Below are 19,812 nucleotides of genomic sequence, written 5' to 3'. Positions count from 1 at the left end.
GAGGTTTTAGAAAGTGGCTCACTTGTTTGTTTAATTTTTAGATTAGAACTAAAAACTAAATTTGAAAAATCTACATCAAAGTATGATTTCACAAAATGGTAGTGAGCATAAGATGTAAAAACAGTGTTTTTAACTTCTGTGACTTTTCTCTAAGAATGAATTTAAAAATGAAGAATGTCCTAAGTTAAACATTTACAGGAATACTGATAGTTCTGTGGATTTTTGAACTGCTGTTCCGTACTTGATGTTTACTTGCATAATTCTGTTACGGAACAGATTATAAGGTGTTTTAATTATTTTTTCAGTGTCATCCATGCTCCATTACCAAGTCCTGTTGACAAGGTAAGTCATTTGTACTCGGTCTTTAATTAAAAAGTTGAAAGAATAGGAAAAACCTAACTACTTATAGGTGTGCCTTGCATTGGATTATTTTAATGGTTTAATATTACTGTTTAAAAAAATTAAATGTTATTCATTCGTTCAGTATCACAAGTATATGCATGGCAGGCTGAGTTTTTATGGTATGGGAATACTCTACTTTTTCCACTGGTGGTCGGAGTGGAAATGTTGGCAAAATAACATGAAGCACTACATGCTTAGGTAAATCAAGACTGGCAGAATTATAGAGCATCAAAGATGGTAACAAGAAGCTTGAATTTGATGAAATAGGACAGAGACAATGAGAGATTCAAAAAGGGGAGTGACATGAGCAAAATGACTGGTATGAAAGATGGCTTTTGCTGCAGAATGCTCTATGGTTTGGAGTGTGAGACAATGAGTTTTGAGGAGGACTGAACGTTCTATCCCACCTCAACTACTGTGACATCTACAGTTGTAGGTTTTCAGAGTAGCAGCCATGTTAGTCTGTATCTGCAAAAAGAAAAGGAGTACTTGTGGCAACTTAGAGACCAACAAATTTATTTGAGCATAAACTTTCGTGAGCTACACAAAAGCTTATGCTCAAATTTTAGTCTCTAAGGTGCCACAAGTACTCCTTTTCTTTCTACAATTGTAAATTTTTAAAAAATAAGGCAGTGGTAACCCATACTATTTAAAAAATGGTTATGGAGCCCTTTACTCAGTGGATAAGAGATTATTAGATTAGATTAGGAACAGTGAAGTGACAAGAACAGCATTTATTGACTGTTATATTGAGTTGGTTGACCCTTTGGGGGATGCACATGTATACCTCAAGCCCCTACCTGCCCTGAGCCAAGGCTATAAATAATCTGATATCTATTCCTCTGCCTGACAAACTGTCTTTATGAACCTGTTCCTTTTCTCTTTTGTCTGTGTCTGGCAGTGTTTTTTTTTAATTATTATTATTATTCCTGTTTTAAGTATGTATTAGATATTTCCCAACAAAACAAAAGCCCCAACTTAGTTGAGATCTCTCCACCCGTTCCAAATCTGATGGCAGATCAGGTATTGAAGCAAAGGCGCATCTCTTGTTCCCATGAGTTTTCTGCTCTTGGTGGGTCTGGAGAGAGTCGAGCATGATTAGGAGAATGACTTTCTGCTGTTTTGTAGGTCTTTCTCTAAGTTGGCCCAAGCCAGACTCTAAAGCCTCCTTATGCAAGAGTCATTATCCAGCAAAGCACTAGGGAAAATTTTGGGGTCCTTGGTATGTTGCAAAACATAGGTAGTAATGAAGCCTCACCCAAAATTTTTGACTGAATTGGTTTTAACTCTTCATTTGAATCAGTCCGTTGTTGATTTATTTCCATGACCATTCAGCCATGCTGGGGGGACATCAGATGATATTAAGAGCAGTCAGCTACTATTTAGATAGAACTTTTCAAAAATCATACTGCAGATATGTGCCTTGCACTTTTTCTGTGTGGTGGAAGAACCTTGTGCAGACTGATGCTTTGTTTAGAATAGAATATATCACAGGTAGCATGGCCAAGTGGTTAGGGCGCTGGACTAGGAGTTGGGAGACCTGGGTTTAGTACCCAGCACTACCCCTGACCTGCTGTATGATCTTGTGCAAGTAGTTTCACTGCTGTGCATCTGTTGCCTTCCAAGCATTTGTCTGTGTGTGTTTTAATTTAGATGGTAAACTCTTCAGGGCAGTGATTTTTTTCAGTATCTGTGCAGAGCCTAGTGCAGTTGGGCCTCAGTCCTGTTTGGGGCTTGTAGGTAGTACTGTAATACAAACAATAAACAACAATACAGTAATGGTAGAATAGTAAAGGTGCTAAGAGGAAAAAGAACTGGTAGGCAGTGATCTTTCTTAAATATTTACAGATACACTTTGAATTGTCTGAATTTGATGTAGAATACCCAACATGATTTTGATAATATTTTCTTATTTCATAGGTTGCTGCTAACACTCCCAGTATGTACTCTCAGGAACTGTTTCAGCTTTCTCAGTATCTACAGGTAAAATTGGTTTTCTATGAAGACATTCCTTTTTTACTCATTAATTTGATAGTTTATGCAAATAACACAACCAAGTAGTTAATCTTTGGTTAGAATGTAAATCTTTCATGTGTATGTGTACACCTGTGTATGTTCAAAGTATGATTCAGTTAATTCTTAACTGTTAGTGTTTATAAACTGCCTTTTCTGTTGAAAACAGCATAAAATATATGGTAATTGCCCTTATATGGTATCCTCATTTCTTTTATGAATATTTTTACAGATAAATTATTTGGCTTGCATAAGTATAGAATTCTATATATGCACATCCCTGCAGACTTGATAGTGGTTTCATATGCATCTGTATAAACATAAATCTGGTACTCCCTCACTTTTCTTAGAATTGAGAATAGGTTCCAACCTTCTTGTATTTATAATTCTTCTTTGGAATCATTTTAACTCGAAAATTATTAAAGGGCTGTCTGTGAAGCTTTTTAGTAGTATAACCAGAAAAAATTCATAGGAGAATATGAATGGGAAATACTAAAATGCATTAACATATCTGGATTTTTAAAGAAATAATTTTTTATCTATCACTTAACCACCATTTTTTCTTTTAAATAGATTTTTATCTTTATTTTTGTTCTCCTTTCTACAAAATGTAGAATAAATGTAGGTTATGTGTAGATTGGTTGGTTGTAGGAAGAATTATAATTCCTCTGAGAGGAAGAGGTATGTTAAAGAAAATTCTAGCTTTTGGAAAAGCTGAAGGGAAAGGGATGTTGGATTAGCTTGCATGTATGGCATATTTCCTTTTGATTCTGGAACTAGGAAGTAACATTTATGTTCTGAACTGTGAATCGTGATCTGTGCGGTCGATAATAATAGCTGGATTTGTGGAACTGTGTGTATTTTTAGAAATGCTTCCCAAAGTTCCTCTAAGGCATGCAAAAGCATCTTGCTACCTTCTTGCTGTTAGTGCCAAATAGTTCTGGTAATCATAAAGCTACTCTGAGGTAAAAGGCAAATATGTGCTTTGTTGCATTCCTCTATTAGAAGGGAATGTGGATTTCTCTGTATCAAACTGATTTGATGGGAAAGTGCCAGGAGTAAGCAGAAGTGACTTTGACCTATAATTTGGACTGATATCACCTGGCTTGCAGTGCAATAGACAATCTTATTTCTAAATCTTTACATATTCTGTTTTAGGCTTCACCTAGTAAATCTTGCAGTTCTCTAAAAATAGAAAAGGTTTAGAAATGGTTTAATCTAGTAGCATGTTAGGAATAAAACACCTTAGACTTACACACTTCAAGGTCAGAAGGGACCATTGTGATCATTTAGTCTGACCTGCTGCACATTGCAGGCCACAGAATTTCACCTATGCACTCATGTCATAGACCCCTAACCTCTGGCTTGAGTTACTGAAGTCCTCAAATCATGATTTAAAGACTTCAAGTTAGAGACTCCACCATTTACTCTAATTCAAACCTGCAAGGTGTCTCTATCAATCTGACCTGGGGGAAATTCCTTCCCGACCCCACATATGGCAACCAGTTAGACTCTGAGCATGTGTGCAAGACTTAAGATCATCCGATAAAATACTGCTCACTCCCCTATAAGATCATCCATCAGATTATGTAAAGATTTTTACAGAATAAGTCTTTGATCTCTGAAAATCTTGTGATTTAGATTTCTTTCTTGGGAAATAACCCTGCTTATGGCAATTAACTTTTTCAGAAAGGTAGCTGAATTGCAGATATTGGTAATTTATTTCATTTATTGATTATATTGAGCATGATCTGTGTGTACTATAAATGTGTACACACTGATATTTATATACATTTTCTTGCAGATAGCATGCTTTGAGAATCTGAGACTAGAGCTTTCTTCTTGCCAGAAGTAACCTCCAAATTTCTGGTACTCTTCAAGATCTGATACATGTGGCTCCAAGCCTCTCTGAATAGAGAAGGGTAAACTGCATCATCTAGTGGCTTGAAGGAGAACTTTTAAAACTATTTGTTTAGAAATTAGTTTCTCACTTAAGCTTAATTAATGGAGTAGCTAACTTGTATTAGAATTGGACAAGGTGCCTACTGTAAACTTGTTTATTCAAGACACACAAGGCTTTGTTCTCACTTACACTGATTTCACATAGGCGTAACTGATTTCAGCAGTTATTCCTTGTTTACTCTGGTGTGAGAGCCTGCTCAGGCTTTTGACTCTGTTACATAATTCATTTATTTTCTGTTTTGGTAACCATTTATAAAACCAGTACTTTTTTCTGGTGCTCAGTTAACATAATTTACGCTACTTTCCTCCTTCTGCCTTGCTAAATGTAACTAGATTTTAATGTCACTGAATTGCAGAACACCTATATTTACCTATGTTTACTGAGTAGGATGTGACATGACTGGGAATATACAAGTGAAGTTATTCACTCTGAAACTGATGGTCACCTTTACTGAGGGACCTGTGGATGGGTCACAAGACAGAGCATACATAGTATCCAAATAACCCTTTTTAAAGAGGGATTGTAGAAATAAATGTTTCTTTGAAAATAACGTGTAAATCATCCCTTCTGACAATTCTCTTTACCTTCAATTACATTTCTGCCATTTTTGTTTTTAGTTTACACATGGTAATTTTGAACTGTTTAGACTGTAATCTCTTTGAAGCAGGGACTGACTTTTTTTGTTGTGTATGTACAGGGCCTATCAGAGTGGGGCCCTGTTTCCTGATTGAGCCCTTTATTTGCTAGTGAAATGCAAGTTCAAGATGGCATAATGTTCATTTAAGGGAACCAGTTCTAATAGGTACAGTAGGAGGATTACTCATATAATAATGGAAGCTCTATTTATATGATGATAGTGCCTAGAGGTCCCAGAGATGGGGACCCATTCTGCAAGGCATTGTATGTATCCGTAACAAAAACAGTGCCTGCCCCCAAAGATCTTATAATCTAATTAGATGGTAAAAGCACAGTACTGTACTTCCCATTTTACTCCTGAAAGCAGACTTCCATTTTACATATGCAAATTATACAAATATTTAAATTATACAAATATTTACTATAACTAAGAAATCCTTTATGAATTAATGAAGGACAGAATAGGTTATGAAAGTTTCAATATGGCAACATATTGTACACCTCCATTAATGTTCATAACATACTGCTTTAATTTCTTTTGAATAAAGCAAAAGTAACCGTGGCTAGAAAGTTCACTATAATATTGTTCAGTAGAAGAGTGTAGCATTGTATAAGAAGTCCAGATTTTAAAAATTATTCACATGAAAATGTGCATGGACAGTTTGTGTGGAGTTATTGTAATTGAGTGTGGAAATGACCAATTGGACATTTTAGCTGGTCCTTTGTGCATGCATGTTACTGTGTACATGTAAAAAAGCTGTGCCCACTCTATACATATAATTGAATCAATGTTTGTTTTTACATGGTATATATGGTTGTAAATTGATTCAGAGGACTGACAAAAACTTGTCTCTTAGAGGCAGTGTTTAATAAAAGGTTAAACTACACTCTGTAGATATACTTTAAAGAGTGTGTTGCCTGTTAAAGATGATCCTGATTGTACATTTCAGTGTATAAGTGTTCTGAGAGTGTTTACTCCTGGGGGAATTCTGCACCAAAAAATTTAAAAATTCTGCACATGATATTTTAAAATTCTGCAAATTCTATTTGTCAAAATAACACTATATAATCACGCCAGTTTACCAAAATAATTTAATTTAATTTCAGAATACCTGTCAGCAAGTATGTCTGTAATAATACAGACACAGACACACTCAAATTCCCCCCAGGAGCAGTTCCTGCTTCTTTACCCCCCTCCCCCCCCCCAAGCCCAGCCGTGGGGCTCCCCATGGCCCAGACACTCTTCTTCCCTCCCTCCCTCCCCACAAGAGCCCAGCTGCAGGGCCCCCCTGGCCCAGACACTCACACTCCCTACCCCCGAGCCCTGTCATGGGGGCTTCCCCTGGCCCAGAGGCTCCCACCCTCTTCCCTCTAGAGCCCAGGAATCCGGAGGGAGAAACAGACTGATGCTGGGTCCCGGGATTGCAGGGAGTTTGCTGCATGCTGCCTCCTTCCTTCAGGGTGCACTGGGAACTGCAGCTGCCAGGAACCCTCCAGCTTCTACTCCCTCATCCCCTGGCAGTGTCTTCTACTTGCAAGCTGGGCTCTGCTGGGTCCAGAGGCCCCTAGTAGTGGTCAGCAGCTCTGCAGCCCGTTTCTGTAAGGGGACGGGGGGGGGGGGGAGGAGGGAAATTCTGCACGCACAACATAAGTTCCTGGAAAATTCTGCATTGTGTAATGGCACAGAATTCCAGTGGCACAGAATCCAGGAGTAAGTGTTAAAAATAAGGGCCTATGTAGTATGCACAATAACAAGCTGGATCTAAATTATGCGATAAGGTTTCTATAGCTCTCTAGTGTTAAGTTCTGTAGAAAGCTGAAAATTCTGAGGCAGATGTTATATGTAAAAAGTTGAGGTTGTGAATTATGAAAATTAATGATCATGATGGTGTTACATTTATTTTAATATTAAAATACTTATGCTGCCCTTCCCTCATTTTGATATTTTCATTCTCCCACTGTTTTTTTTTTTTTTTAAATATTGACATAACCTCTACAATGAAGTTAGTACTATTTTGGGTTTTAGAGAAGGGCAAATAGATTTGAACAGGAAGTTTTAACAAATGGGATAATGAAAAATTGGGGCATTTGGTACCTGTAAAAGTATGGGAGGGAGTCTGGGAGTTTGGGCTTTCAGGAAGTGGTTGAAGGTTTTGTCACTAGTGATGACATTAAATGCTGCTTCTCTTTCCTTGCACCATGTGGGCAGGTGCAGGAGTGATTTGCAGGGATGGGGAGAACTTTACTTTCTAATTTTTCACCCAGCAATTAGCTGTCCTGTTGCCATAGTCCAATAACGGTCATTGCATTGAACAGTGATGGATAAGCACACCACTGACTGTTCCTGCTATAAAGTACTCAGCAGTAAAATAGTTAATGTTGACATTTAAACTGTTACCATGCTTCAGTTAGCATCCAGAGATGAGTGGGGCAGGTCATACCTCAGAGCTATTGTTTCAGGCAGTTGATATTTTAAAGATAAGCTAAGGCTAGATACTTACTCTTAAATAAAAGCTGAAGTGAAAGTCCTAGTCTGGGACTGTGGCTCAGCGTACTATATTCTGAAATAGCAGTATGCTAAGCTGTACTCAAGAACTTTTCCTGGATTGTAGCAGTGTCCACATGGGATGTTACTGTGCGGCAAGCTGGTGTTCTGTAGATTCAGCCCTGGTTTGCAGCACAGTAACTTGCCATATAGGCAAGCCCGTCGTGAACTCAAAATGATCCTTCCATCTGTGGAAAGAAAAAACATAGCCTGCCTTTTTTTTTTTTAGTTTGGCATTTTCACGTAATTTAACAGAAAAGATAGTTAGAATCTCCTATATAATACTTCATATTTAAAATACTACCAGGTTCCATGAAAAACTTGCTCTTGACTTCATTATATGTATTGTCATTCTTCACACGTTGCATGCACATCAATATATGTATTATTACGCTCTTATTTTTGTCAGATGTAATTACAGATTTATTATGTATTTTAAATATTACTTACTGCTAAGTTAATAGTAGCTCGCAAGTAGAAGGTAATAATATTGCCTTTTAAAAATCAGTATTTGCTGGCCTATTTTTTGATGGGGAGCAGTGAATATATCAGACAATTTTTTGCATTGTGTCTAATTATATTTAAGAATATTTATATCTTAAAACAGTTTTATAAAAATTAGTCCATAAGGTACACTGAAAGTCTTGGAAAAACTGTTCCTTTTTGTAGTCAATTCTCCAAACAAATTTACATCAAATGCATAATGTGAACATAAGCAGTCTTTTCCTGGTGTCACCACTAAGTTAATTTTTGTTTACCATTAAACTAGCTTCTACACAGTATAAAAATTGAGTTTCTCTCTTTATTCATCTGTAGTTATAAGAAGCAAAGTGTCATGATGTCATTACTCTTCTAATATGTACAGGATGGAATGGAAGCTGATCCATGTTATTGATTAATATAATGTAACTTTTTCCTAAAGCATGTACTTTAGAATATAGTAACTTTCTGTAAAATCTAACTTTTGAAAGGTGAAATGAAGTTCTAGTCCTTTATTTCCAGCATAATCTCACAAAATCACTTTTAATAGGGCTTTATCCCCAGCCTTTACAAATAGAGAACCCACCAATAAGTTGCTATTGAGACTTCGTCAAAATATTCTTACGCTAAAGGACAGGTACATTCGGTGCATCTGGAACTGGTATGAAAAGGATGGCTTTAAGAATCTAAGCTCACTTAAACAATTACAGGAATATGTATAAATAAAAATGAATTTAAATTTGCTAATGCATTGCTATAACTTAAAATGATTGAACATATGAGTTAAAATCTTCCAATCTTCCCTGCCTCCCCCTTTTTTCAGTTTAGTAGTATTTTGTTATACATTGCATTGCTTCTGTTTTTTCCAATAGTTAGTATGAACTGACCTGCTTGCATTTATATTTTCATCGTAGGAAGCCTTACATCGGGAACAAATGTTGGAACAGAAGTTGGCCACCCTTCAGCGACTGCTTGCTGTCACACAGGAGGCTTCAGATACTAGTTGGCAGGTATCTGCAAGATTTCTCTTTAATGTACAGGCCTAAGAACTTAATATACAGTGGGCTATAAACTGTAACTTTCAATTTATTATAATAAATGAGTAAAAATTGAAGGTTGGTTATCTCGCTTAACTGATAAAGAGACATTACTGCTAATAGACTAAGTGCACACATATGTTTATCTTAGAACTAACCAGTACTATTAATTGTTTCTAAAGTGAATGTCTCTTAAGGAAGTGATATTTACCCTTTTCAGATATTTAATGTTTAGACTTTTCCTGTGAAATGCAAAAACCATATAAACATTTTGTTTTATTCTGTTAGTTTAAATTTATTATATTTTCCAACAGGCTTTAATAGATGAAGACAGACTACTATCAAGGTTAGAAGTCATGGGAAACCAATTACAAGCCTGTTCAAAAGTAGGTAGTTCACTTCTGATTAATCATATAGTATTTAGGAAAGTTGAATGGCAGTGTCCTCCTGAAAGCTTTGAAAATTAAATAGTTATTGTAAAGCAAACTTTCAGTGCAGTTGGAGCACAAACTTTCAAATGGGCTCACTGAAGCTTCAGTGTGGTGGGATGCTGGCTGGCTGGTAAGGAGAAAAGTGTCCTGGCTCCTTTAAGATTGCCCCCACTGCCTTGGATTTCAAGGAATAGACAGGAAATGGGTGTTGGGGGGGCTCAGTTTCCTGGACCAAAGAGCAACCAGCAGGGACTGGCTCAGGTGAGGATGCAGATCAGCATGTCGGTTGTGTATTTGTACCCTGCTCCTCCCAGCCAAGACTCTCACCACAAAAGCAGTGCATACTCCATTCATGCATAAGATTAGGGTAGGATTGGGTTTCATATGTGCTGTTTTTTGTTGGGGCTGGGAAAGAATTTTTCCCTGACAGATTGGCCAAAGCAGAGTGGATGTTTTGGTTTTTTTTGTTTTTGTTTTTGTTACTGGGAGCCGGTTAAGGCATCACTGGGGTAGATAATGAGGTAAATCAAAGTGTCACAATTTAACAGGTGGCAGGCGTCCAGTGAAGGTACTTGTTCAATGGGGCAGTGTGGTTCCTTGATAAACTGGAGCTGGAAGTGGACTTAGGGGAAGGCTTCCCTCAAGGCAGCAGTAAAAGGGGGTTGGCAGTCCTATCATCTGGCACAGCGGGAAGATAACTGGCCCCTTTTTACTTGCCGGCCCTTAAACCTCATATGGGAGGTGGTGGAGGTCCCAGCAACAGGCAGAGGCCAAGTAGGGAAAGGGGAAGGCTGATGGCAGGCTTACCAAAATGTTGGGAACAATTAAAAAAAGACTGATAAACTGTGAAGTGCAGGTCATTGCCAGATATTTTCCAGATAAAAATTGTGGCTTAGTTAAACCACACCCTTGTGTCTTGTCTGTTTTCCTGTGTGGCCACAACAATGGGGTTTACAAAGTTTCACACTAAAACATTTCTTTAAGCAATTTTTGACAAACCTAAATTATACGAAATGGTAATTGTAATCAAAAGTTTTCATATTACCTCTTATTCAACATTTTCTGGGACCTTGTGCATAGCCAAAAATATGCCAGGAAAAGACATTCAACCTAGCTAAAACTTAGTTTTCAGCGTTTATTACCATGAATAGTGTTATATTAGGCATATACATGTAAATATGTAGTCAAATTTTTTAGGGTTTTTTCCTACAACAATCAGTGCTCGTTGGCCTCTTCGCTCTGGATGCAAATTTTTCAAATGTAAACTTGAATAATTCTTTGCATCCAATGAAGTGAGCTGTAGCTCACGAAAGCTTATGCTCAGATAAATTGGTTAGTCTCTAAGGTGCCACTAGTACTCCTTTTCTCTTTGTGAATATGACATCTGAGATTTTAGAGACAGAATGGCAAGCATGCTTTCGATAGCTGGATTACTGTTAGGTTTCAGAGTTACAGCCGTGTTAGTCTGTATTCACAAAAAGAAAAGGAGTACTTGTGGCACCTTAGAGACTAACCAATTTATTTGAGCATAAGCTTTCGTGAGCTACAGCTCACTAAGGTGCCACAAGTACTCCTTTTCTTTTTGGATTACTGTTAGTTTGCCAGTACATTGTGTACCATTTATTTTCTTCATTGTTATCTTATGACAGCCTGGATTGTATTTAGAAAAGAGAAAAAACAAAATCCTGTAAGATAAGAACCTACATTAGACCTTCCAAGTGGGACCTCTGTCATATACTAATATGTCAAAGTTTAGGTCTGCTAAACTTGACGCTGTACTGGTAGCGCACTGATAGAAATGAGTAGATTTTGTTTTAATTTTTGTTACTTTAATAATGAATTGTGGTTCTCGAGTCTGCTGCCCTAAACATTCTAGCAAATGCCTGTCTCTTACCAGTTTATACCCAGCCGTACAAAAAGCCACTGAACATATTGTTGCCCTTAAGATTTTGTTACATTTGTCAAAATTGTTCCTCTATTCTTGGCAAAGTAGATCTTTAATGATAGTTTAATAGAGAGAACTACTGTATGTTCAACAAAAAGTTAACCTACAATAGAGTAGTGTTTTGAGATATAGCTCTGCTATCTTAAACTTCTACTTACAGAGTCAAACAGAAGATAGTATACGAAAGGAATTGGTAGCATTACAGGAAGACAAACACAACTATGAGACAACAGCCAAAGAGTCCCTGAGGCGGGTCCTTCAGGAGAAAATTGAGGTGGTCAGAAAACTATCCGAAGTGGAGGTATTTAGATTTTGTTTATTTTTATAATCAATGTTGTAGCACTATTTGAATATTCCCAACTGCTAGTCCTTTACTCTATTCTAGCACCTTCACTGCACCAGTATATGTTTGTTGTATTAGTATTCTAGGAACAGTATACTGGAGAGTACTGGAGATGTGCGTTTTGCCTGTTATACAGTATTTTAAGCAACAAGGAAGAAGTTAATGCACAGTAATGAAAACAGTGGAAAGTATCATGAAATGTTATGGCACTATAATAAACTTAAGGCTTGACATATAAATACGCTTATTTTTTGTTTTGTTACTTCTCTTGACAAGTTTGCTAATTATTGCTTTTGTTATTAAATGTGCATTTCACCCCTTTCTTGGCGATGTAGTTACTAGGGGAATCTAAGCTCAGATGCTGCTTCAGATTTTTGGTAAAATAATGTAACGACAACTCGGGCTATTGCTGCGTGCACTGTGCCAGAGATTTTTCCCTTTGTGCTATCTGTTGGGCTGTCTCTAGCTCTCTCTGGAGTCATGCGTGTATTCGCTGGTATAAGGGGCCCGGCCAGCCGTGCACCATCTCAGTTCCTTCTTACCACCCATGACAGTTGCTGGAACAACCCTTTCTTGCTCTGGCAAGTTTACTTCCCAGTGATTTTAGGCCTACCTGTACCTTGATGACTGGCTGATCAAAGGTTGGTCGCAGGCTCAAGATAGCATCGGTGCACAGTCCGAACCATCTTCAGAGTGCTGGGTCTGCTGATAAATGAGCAGAAGTCAACTCTTTCCCAGTTCAGAGAATTTATTGGGGCAGTGCTCAACTCAACCCAATCCAGGGCCTTCCTGCCAGAGGCCTTCTTCCAGACCATGGCAAATCTGATATCCAAAGTCTTGACCCACCCAATCACAACAGCTCAAGTGTGCCTCAAGCTACTGGGTCACATAGTCGCTTATATGGCAGTTCAACATGCAAGGCTGCACCTCAGGCCCCTTCAGATGTGGCTAATGTCAGTATACTCCCTGAACAGACACCACTTGAACTCAGTACTTACAATCCCTCCCCCAGTCTTCACCTCTCTGGGCTGGTGAAAGAAGTCCAGGTCAGTAATGAAGGGGGTGCCCTTTGTGGCTCCACAGCCTTCGATGTCTTTTAGTCTTGGATGCGTCAGATCTAGATTGAGGAGCCCACTTCAATAACCTCAGGACTCAGAGTCTCTTGTACTGGGAAAAACTCTCCCTGCTCATAAGTGTCGGGGAGCTCAGGGCGTTGCACCTGGCATATCAAGTATTCCCCAGTTCTCAGCAAGGTGGTTCAAGTCCTGACAGACAGTACAGCAGCCATGTTCTATATCAACAATCAAGGAGGGGCCCAATCCTCTGCCCTACATCAGGAGGCCCTTGGTCTATGGGACATCTGTGTTAGACACTCAATTACTCTTGAGGTGTCTCACCTCCCAGGAGCCCAGAACGTGTTGGCGGATCACCTCAGCAGGTCCTTCTCCTTTCACCACGAGTGGTTTCTTGCCCGGAGGTCATCCATGTCATCTTCCAAAGGTGGGGGCCTCCGCATGTGAACCTGTTCACTGGGCAAAACAGAAAATGCCATCAGTTCTGTTTGCTGCCTGGGCACGGTACGGGCTCCTTCTCCGACACCTTCCTGCTCTCGTGGGCAGGCCACCTATTGTACTCCTTTACAATGATTGCCTTGGTTCACAAGGTTCTCCTAAATATCAAATGGGACAAGGCAAGAGTGGTCCTGATAGCATTGGTGTGGCCATGGCAGCATTGGTTCGGCATACTTCTGGACCTCTCAGTGGCAACTCCACTCTCACTGCCACTCTGCCTGGACTTGATTTCGCAAGACCAAAGCCGGTTGCTTCACCCAAATCTCGCCTCTCTGCACCTAACTGCATGGGTGCCGCATGGCTGAACCCTGAAAAACAGGCCTGCTTGGAACAGGTTGGACAAGTCTTGCTAGGTAGTATAAAGCCTTACACCAGGGCTACCTAGTTGGCCAAGTGGAAACGTTCCATTTACTGGGCCTTCGAACAGGATCTCTCTCCATCCCAATCTTCTCTTTAGTCTGTCTTGGACTGTTTGCTCCACCTAAAGCATCAGGGTCTGGCACTCTCATCTACTCCCATGGGACTTAAACTTGGTCCTTTCAAGGCTTACGGAGGGCCCCCTTCAAATCATTAGCATCATGCTCCCTACTACTTCTCTCCTGCAAGGTCACCTTCCTGGCGATAGCCTTGGCCAGAAGGGTCTCTGAGATCAAGGTCCTTATGTCAGAACCATTTTTACATGGTGTTCTTCAAGGACAAGGTCCAACTGCACCCTCATCTGGCCTTCCTGCAAAAGAAGGTGTCTCAATTCCACCACAACCAGGTCATTTTTCTACCTGTCTCCTTCCCAAAACCTCACAAAAGCTATGCGGAATGACGACTCGTACATTGGACTTTAGACAGATCCTTGCTTTTTATATTGAGAGTACTAAGCCCTTCTGCAAATCCATGCAACTCTTCATGGCAGTAGTGGAAAAGATGAGAGGCTACCTGTGTCAACCTAAAGAAGCATGTATGGATAACTGCCTGTATTTGGGCTTGCTATGAACAGGCAAATGTCCTGCCTCTAGTTACTATGACTGCTCATTCCACAAAAGTCCAGGCTTCGTCAGCAGCATTCCTTGCACAGGTACCAATCCACAACATCTGCAGAGCCATGACCTGGTTGTCTCTTCATACCTTCAGTTCATGCTGCGCCATCATCCAACAAGCCCAGGACAATGCCAGTTTTGGGAGAGCAGTGTTGCAGTCAGCATGTCCATGAACTCCGAGCCCACTTCCTGGGGAACTGCTTGTGGGTTACCTAGCATGGAATGGACATAAGCAAGCACTCAGAGGGAAAAAAAACAGTTACTAACCTTTCGTAACTGTTGTTCTTTGAGATGTTTCTCATGTCCATTCTATGACCCACCATCCTACCCCTCTGTTGGAGTTACCAGCAAGAAGGAATTGAGAAGGTGCGGGGCCAGTGGCACCTCTTATATCAGTGCATAAGTGCGCAACTCCAAAGGGCGCTAGAGCTGGCCCAATGGATGCCAGTAAAGGAAAAATTTCCAGCCACAGTGCAGGTGGCATGCACGCAGCTAGTGTGGAATGGATATCCACAATACATCTCGAAGAACAGTTATGGAAGGTTAGTAACCATTTTTTCTCCAGAGCCTACTCTCATTTTTTCTTACACACACAACTTGTTTCTCCACTTAATGTGTGGTTATTCTTATTTAAATTGAATGTTACAAAGGTGTTTTTAAATAGGTAATATTTTTGCCAACATTTGTTCTATCCATTTGGCCTTTATTAACCATTTGAAGCAAAGAGGTTTTTAGATCATATTTCTTGTCATAAATTGAAATCTTCAGTATCAAACTTCAATATTCATAAACTGTCGCTATTTTTTGGTTTTCACATGCACTAATTTTTTCCTTATAGCGAAGTTTAAGTAACACTGAAGATGAATGTACTCACCTGAAAGAAATGAATGAGCGGACTCAGGAAGAATTAAGAGAATTAGCAAACAAGTACAATGGAGCTGTAAATGAAATTAAAGACCTCTCTGACAAACTGAAGGTAGGAACAGAACTTTATCTAACCTTCTGCAATTGTTAGTCCTTGCAATCTAACATTGCTAAGTAAAAACTAGTAATAACATTCTCAAGGTAACTTTTTTTTACCACCATAGAGGGAGTGACACAGCTCTCTTTCAAGCTGGTAAATGACAATACAGACCTGTTTCATGAACCTAAGCATTTTGATTGGTGAAATGAGAAACTGAAGCAGTTCAGCTGTCCTAAAAAGTTCTTTGGACACCTATGTTGTCCACATAAAACTGAGATGTTTGTTTTGTTTTACTATAAAATTATTGAAAATAAAATGTAGAAATTGTTCTGGGATGTTTTATCTTTTGTTATGGTTCCAAACAAGGTGTGTCTTGATGGACAGTGGCTTTTAGGACAAATTGTGGAATAAATTGCTGTGGAATTACATTAAAGAAATGGAAATACAGGAGAAACTGTATCTATATGAAATAAATAAGCTTTCCATGAACTAACTTCTGGAAACGGCTTTGTAGAAAAAGGTTACAGATGGGTATTAAACTTTCTTTATTAGAGTGGCTAAAAAGGGAGTCACATCTGAATGTTCACTCACATTCAAATTAGTGCATCGTTGTCTTATAACTTAATTTTTTCTCACATTTGATCAGGTGGCAGAAGGAAGACAAGAGGAAATCCAACAGAAGGGTCAGGCAGAGAAAAAGGAATTGCAACATAAAATAAATGAAATGGAAGAGCGAGAACAAGAGCTTCAGGCAAAAATAGAAGCTTTGCAAGCAGATAATGATTTCACCAATGAACGGCTAACTGCTTTACAAGGTCAGTCATCTAGTCAAAAAATACTTTGATTTTATCTTTTTTCTTTTAATCTGTGAAATATCTTTTTCTTGGAATTCTGTTTACAGTACGGTTAGAACACCTGCAAGAGAAAACTCTTAAAGAACACAACAGCTTAGGTAGGTGTGATATTAATGTTCTTTGCTTAAAGCTGGATTTCATCTTTAAATTTTTACCCCATTAATTATATTATAGCAATCCTTATGATCTAGATATTGCTGACAGTAAGAAAAAAGCATTTAAAATTATGCATTTGGCTGTTGTTTCCTCTTAATCACTGATCATAGTTGCATTTGACCTGTTAAAATTGAAAGTAATATCAATGTAACAAAATACCAGAAGAGGGCACTGCTATTTAAAATATTCATCAAGTTTTTCTTTTGTCCATTGCTTGCTTGTGAACTCAAATATGTTTGTGTAGGAAAATGTTGTTTTAAAAAAAAAATATTTTTTTTTACTTACTTGATGGTAATTTTTGACACATTTGATCAATATGTGACAGGATCTGTCGTGCAAGAAAGTATCATTAAATTGTATCATGTGTCCTAACATAGATTATTTGGTTTGATTGTTGCGTCAATACTTAGGATAAGGAGACAGTATGGAAAGCCAATTACATTACACAGTGCTCTACATAAAATACTTCGCTTGAATCCAGAAATAATACCCTTTCTTAATTGTAGGCATACAAGTTGATGACTTCATACCTAAAATTAATGGGAGTGCAGAAAAAGGTAGTGTATCCTAAATAAAGACTAACTTTTTTCTTATAGTTGCTGTTTAAACTTGAACAAATTGTGTTTATTCTCTAAGGTTTTGTTTTTAATATTTCCTGTTACTTTTTTAAAACAAAAAATATGTAGATTGTCACCTGTTAAAAAGGCAGTCTTTTTGGTTAGACTTCAAATCTAGGTTTTGTAATGAGGCTTTTCAAAACCTAATGAGCCAAACCAGAAAGTAATAGCTTAACCTTTCTTCAGATGGACTCCCATTGAATTCAAAGGAAGTCTGCCTAAGATGTCAGGATCCTGCCACTATATTAGCAGAAATAGTTTCATTACTTTTAAAAAATCAGTGTACAAAAATGACAAAAAAAAAAAAAAGTGACAAAAATCATTTTTGTACTTGCTTGCCACCCAGACATTATACTCTTCAACTAGTAAGTCAGAAGAGGTAAGTAAATAGGCCTGACTATTAGAAGCAAGTGAATGTTTTCAAAGTCTACCTTGAGTGAAAAGTATAAGTATATACACAGCATAAATAGTAAAAACTAAATAAGATTTTTAAAATGCAGTTTTTATCGGAGATGTTAATAAAACAGATACAGTAACCTCCTTTTTCCACAAAGGAATTTAAAATGATTTTTTATGACCTGTGTCCTTTTAAGTTAAATATACTTTTTTAAACTTTACTTTTTGGGGGTTTAATTACCTATATATTTTTAAGACTGGGGTTGCTTTTTCCTTCTGTCAAAAAGTGTGCATTATCACACCATATGTAGTAATCAACCCCAGGCTTTGACCACATACAGTGTGGTGCTCATGTGTGAGGCTAGAACTGGGCATAGAGTGCTTGAGATTATAAAATGTTGGAAAAGACTTAAGTTTTGCAATAAATAATCATAATTTAAATTTTTTGTGTCTCATGAAAATATGTACTGTAAATGGTGCTAAAATGGAAAAATATTTTTGCAATAAAGGACTTGTAAAATAACTTCGCTTGGTGAATGCTGAAGATGTTCTTTTATCTGCCACACTAAATATTGATTGGAAGCATTATTGCTTTTGATCACTAATCTTATTTAATAAACTGGCACATAGTAGTTCAGATCCAATGCTTTTAAAAAATGTTTATTCTACTTCTATAGAGTCAAAAAGGTTGTTACTGCTAATACAGTATTTTTTTCCAAGCGGAATGAGTTCTTCTATAGGGCTTAATTTTGGGAGTTCCATTTTGCTTGCATATTAAGTATGTCATAACTTTTAGCATGCAGACTTATTTTTGTCAATATTTTTGTCTCCATCTTTCAAGCATGAATTCTCCCTTTACCATGCTTAACCTTGCCCCCAGTGCTATTCCAGACAGGGTTCTGAAGTTCTACCATTTCCTTCTTTTATATTTATTGACATTCTCTTTCCACTAATAGATTTCTTACTGCCGTTAACGTGCTTACTGTATTGCATGGCCTCCATGGAGATTGATGATGCTCTGAATTGTCCAGCAGAAAACACTTGTGTAGAGAGTTTGATTGACCAATGTTTGCAGCCTTTATAAGTGCCATATGCATTTTGAAGCAAACTTTAAAATACTATACATTGATCCTTTATTAGATTTTTATATAAACGGAGGCTTCTTACGTGAGGTTTGTAGCTATCTCAGAATGTGTAAAACACACATGGGGAAAACTTAGATTGATACCTAAAGAAAGTGAAAGTGTGATTAACTTTAGTTATATACTAAAGTCCCCTAAGTACCAGTTATCTCTCCTAACTCCATCCTGAATTCCAGACACTTAACTATGATGCATATTGTCTCTTACTCCTTAGTGCTAATGTCTTTTGTGTATGGTATTTCTCTGACCTACTGCCAAGTCACCGGATTGGCTGTAGATTATTTTTTTTACTGATGTAGCATTCTATCTTAGTGTCCAGAGTTTCAAAACTTTGGAATTTTAACCTTAATGACATTTTAATAATTGTTTAAGAAAGCTCTTCAGATGTGGAGTTGTTTTTAATCTCTAGAAAGCGATTAAAAAAAAATTTCCATAAGAAAGTGAGTTCACTTTTTTGTAAGTGAAAGAATGGTTTAAAACTGAAATGTCATGTTTTCAGTTAGTGAAATTGTGACGTATCCTGTAGAAAACACTTGGGTGCACCATGACTACTTTTAATCTTCATGCTTTCCAAACCATAAGAAAATTGAGGGTTAGGATTTTTTTCAGAAAGTAATATACTACTTTGGACAAGAGTAGCTTAAAGCTAAGCTGAAATGTTTTATTTATTTTTTTAAATTGTGGACTTCCAGATTACAGATGTATGTATTTTAGAACAAAAAAGTTGAAAGGAACTGTCAAATCTAGAAATTTTTCAGTCATTTCAGTTAATGCATACGCCAATTTTTGTGGTTTTACAGCCGTATTTTCATTTTGAAAATTCCCTCCCCATTGTTGTGACTGTACCGCCACCTCTAAGCACTGCAAAATGATGAGCCAAGCCCTGAAATGTAAGAGTCAAATTGGTTTTAAAATGATATTTAGATAAATAAATATATCATTGTTTTTTTTGTTGGCTGTGGGTTTTTTCAACTCTATGGGGAAGCCTTGCACTCCCAATTTGTATGTGGTCATCTGAGGTTCAAAATTTAATCTAAATACATAATCGTTCGTGTTCGCCCCGTGCATACACCCTGCACTTCTTTGTGTCCCTCTCCAAAAGGACAAGTAGGGCTGTGTGGGCGAGCTGCCCTCAGTTCCTTGTCAACCACCTTGGCCTGAGATGGAGCATTAATGTGCCATACTTTCTAAGTCTATTTAGCTTAGTTACCCTTCTTTATTATTTTTTTTCTTTAGTTTTATTTAGAAATTTAGGGGGACTTTCTCTCAATCCCTTTCCCCTTTGT

The 19,812-nt window shown here is 37.8% G+C and overlaps 1 protein-coding gene across 17 annotated transcripts in view; it reads left to right on the top strand.

The window, feature by feature from the left end:
- The window catches only part of SLMAP (sarcolemma associated protein), a 165,419-nt gene that overhangs the window by 92,816 nt on the left and 52,791 nt on the right, over positions 1-19,812 (top strand). For 12 of the 17 annotated variants that reach the window (XM_084634213.1, XM_084634214.1, XM_084634223.1 and 9 more), the window contains exons 5-13: positions 306-342; positions 2,323-2,385; positions 8,954-9,049; positions 9,391-9,462; positions 11,613-11,753; positions 15,236-15,373; positions 16,008-16,176; positions 16,263-16,313; positions 16,878-16,928. In XM_084634213.1, coding sequence (XP_084490339.1) covers positions 306-342; positions 2,323-2,385; positions 8,954-9,049; positions 9,391-9,462; positions 11,613-11,753; positions 15,236-15,373; positions 16,008-16,176; positions 16,263-16,313; positions 16,878-16,928 — 818 coding nt within the window. The remainder of the gene's footprint in view (positions 1-305; positions 343-2,322; positions 2,386-8,953; positions 9,050-9,390; positions 9,463-11,612; positions 11,754-15,235; positions 15,374-16,007; positions 16,177-16,262; positions 16,314-16,877; positions 16,929-19,812) is intronic. The other 5 variants (XM_084634210.1, XM_084634211.1, XM_084634215.1 and 2 more) reach the window with 1 other exon arrangement.

Source organism: Lepidochelys olivacea (genome assembly GCF_965140295.1).
Source record: "Lepidochelys olivacea isolate rLepOli2 genome assembly, chromosome: 7".
Classification (NCBI taxonomy): domain Eukaryota; kingdom Metazoa; phylum Chordata; order Testudines; family Cheloniidae; genus Lepidochelys; species Lepidochelys olivacea.
This window is presented reverse-complemented; position numbering and strand designations above follow the sequence as displayed.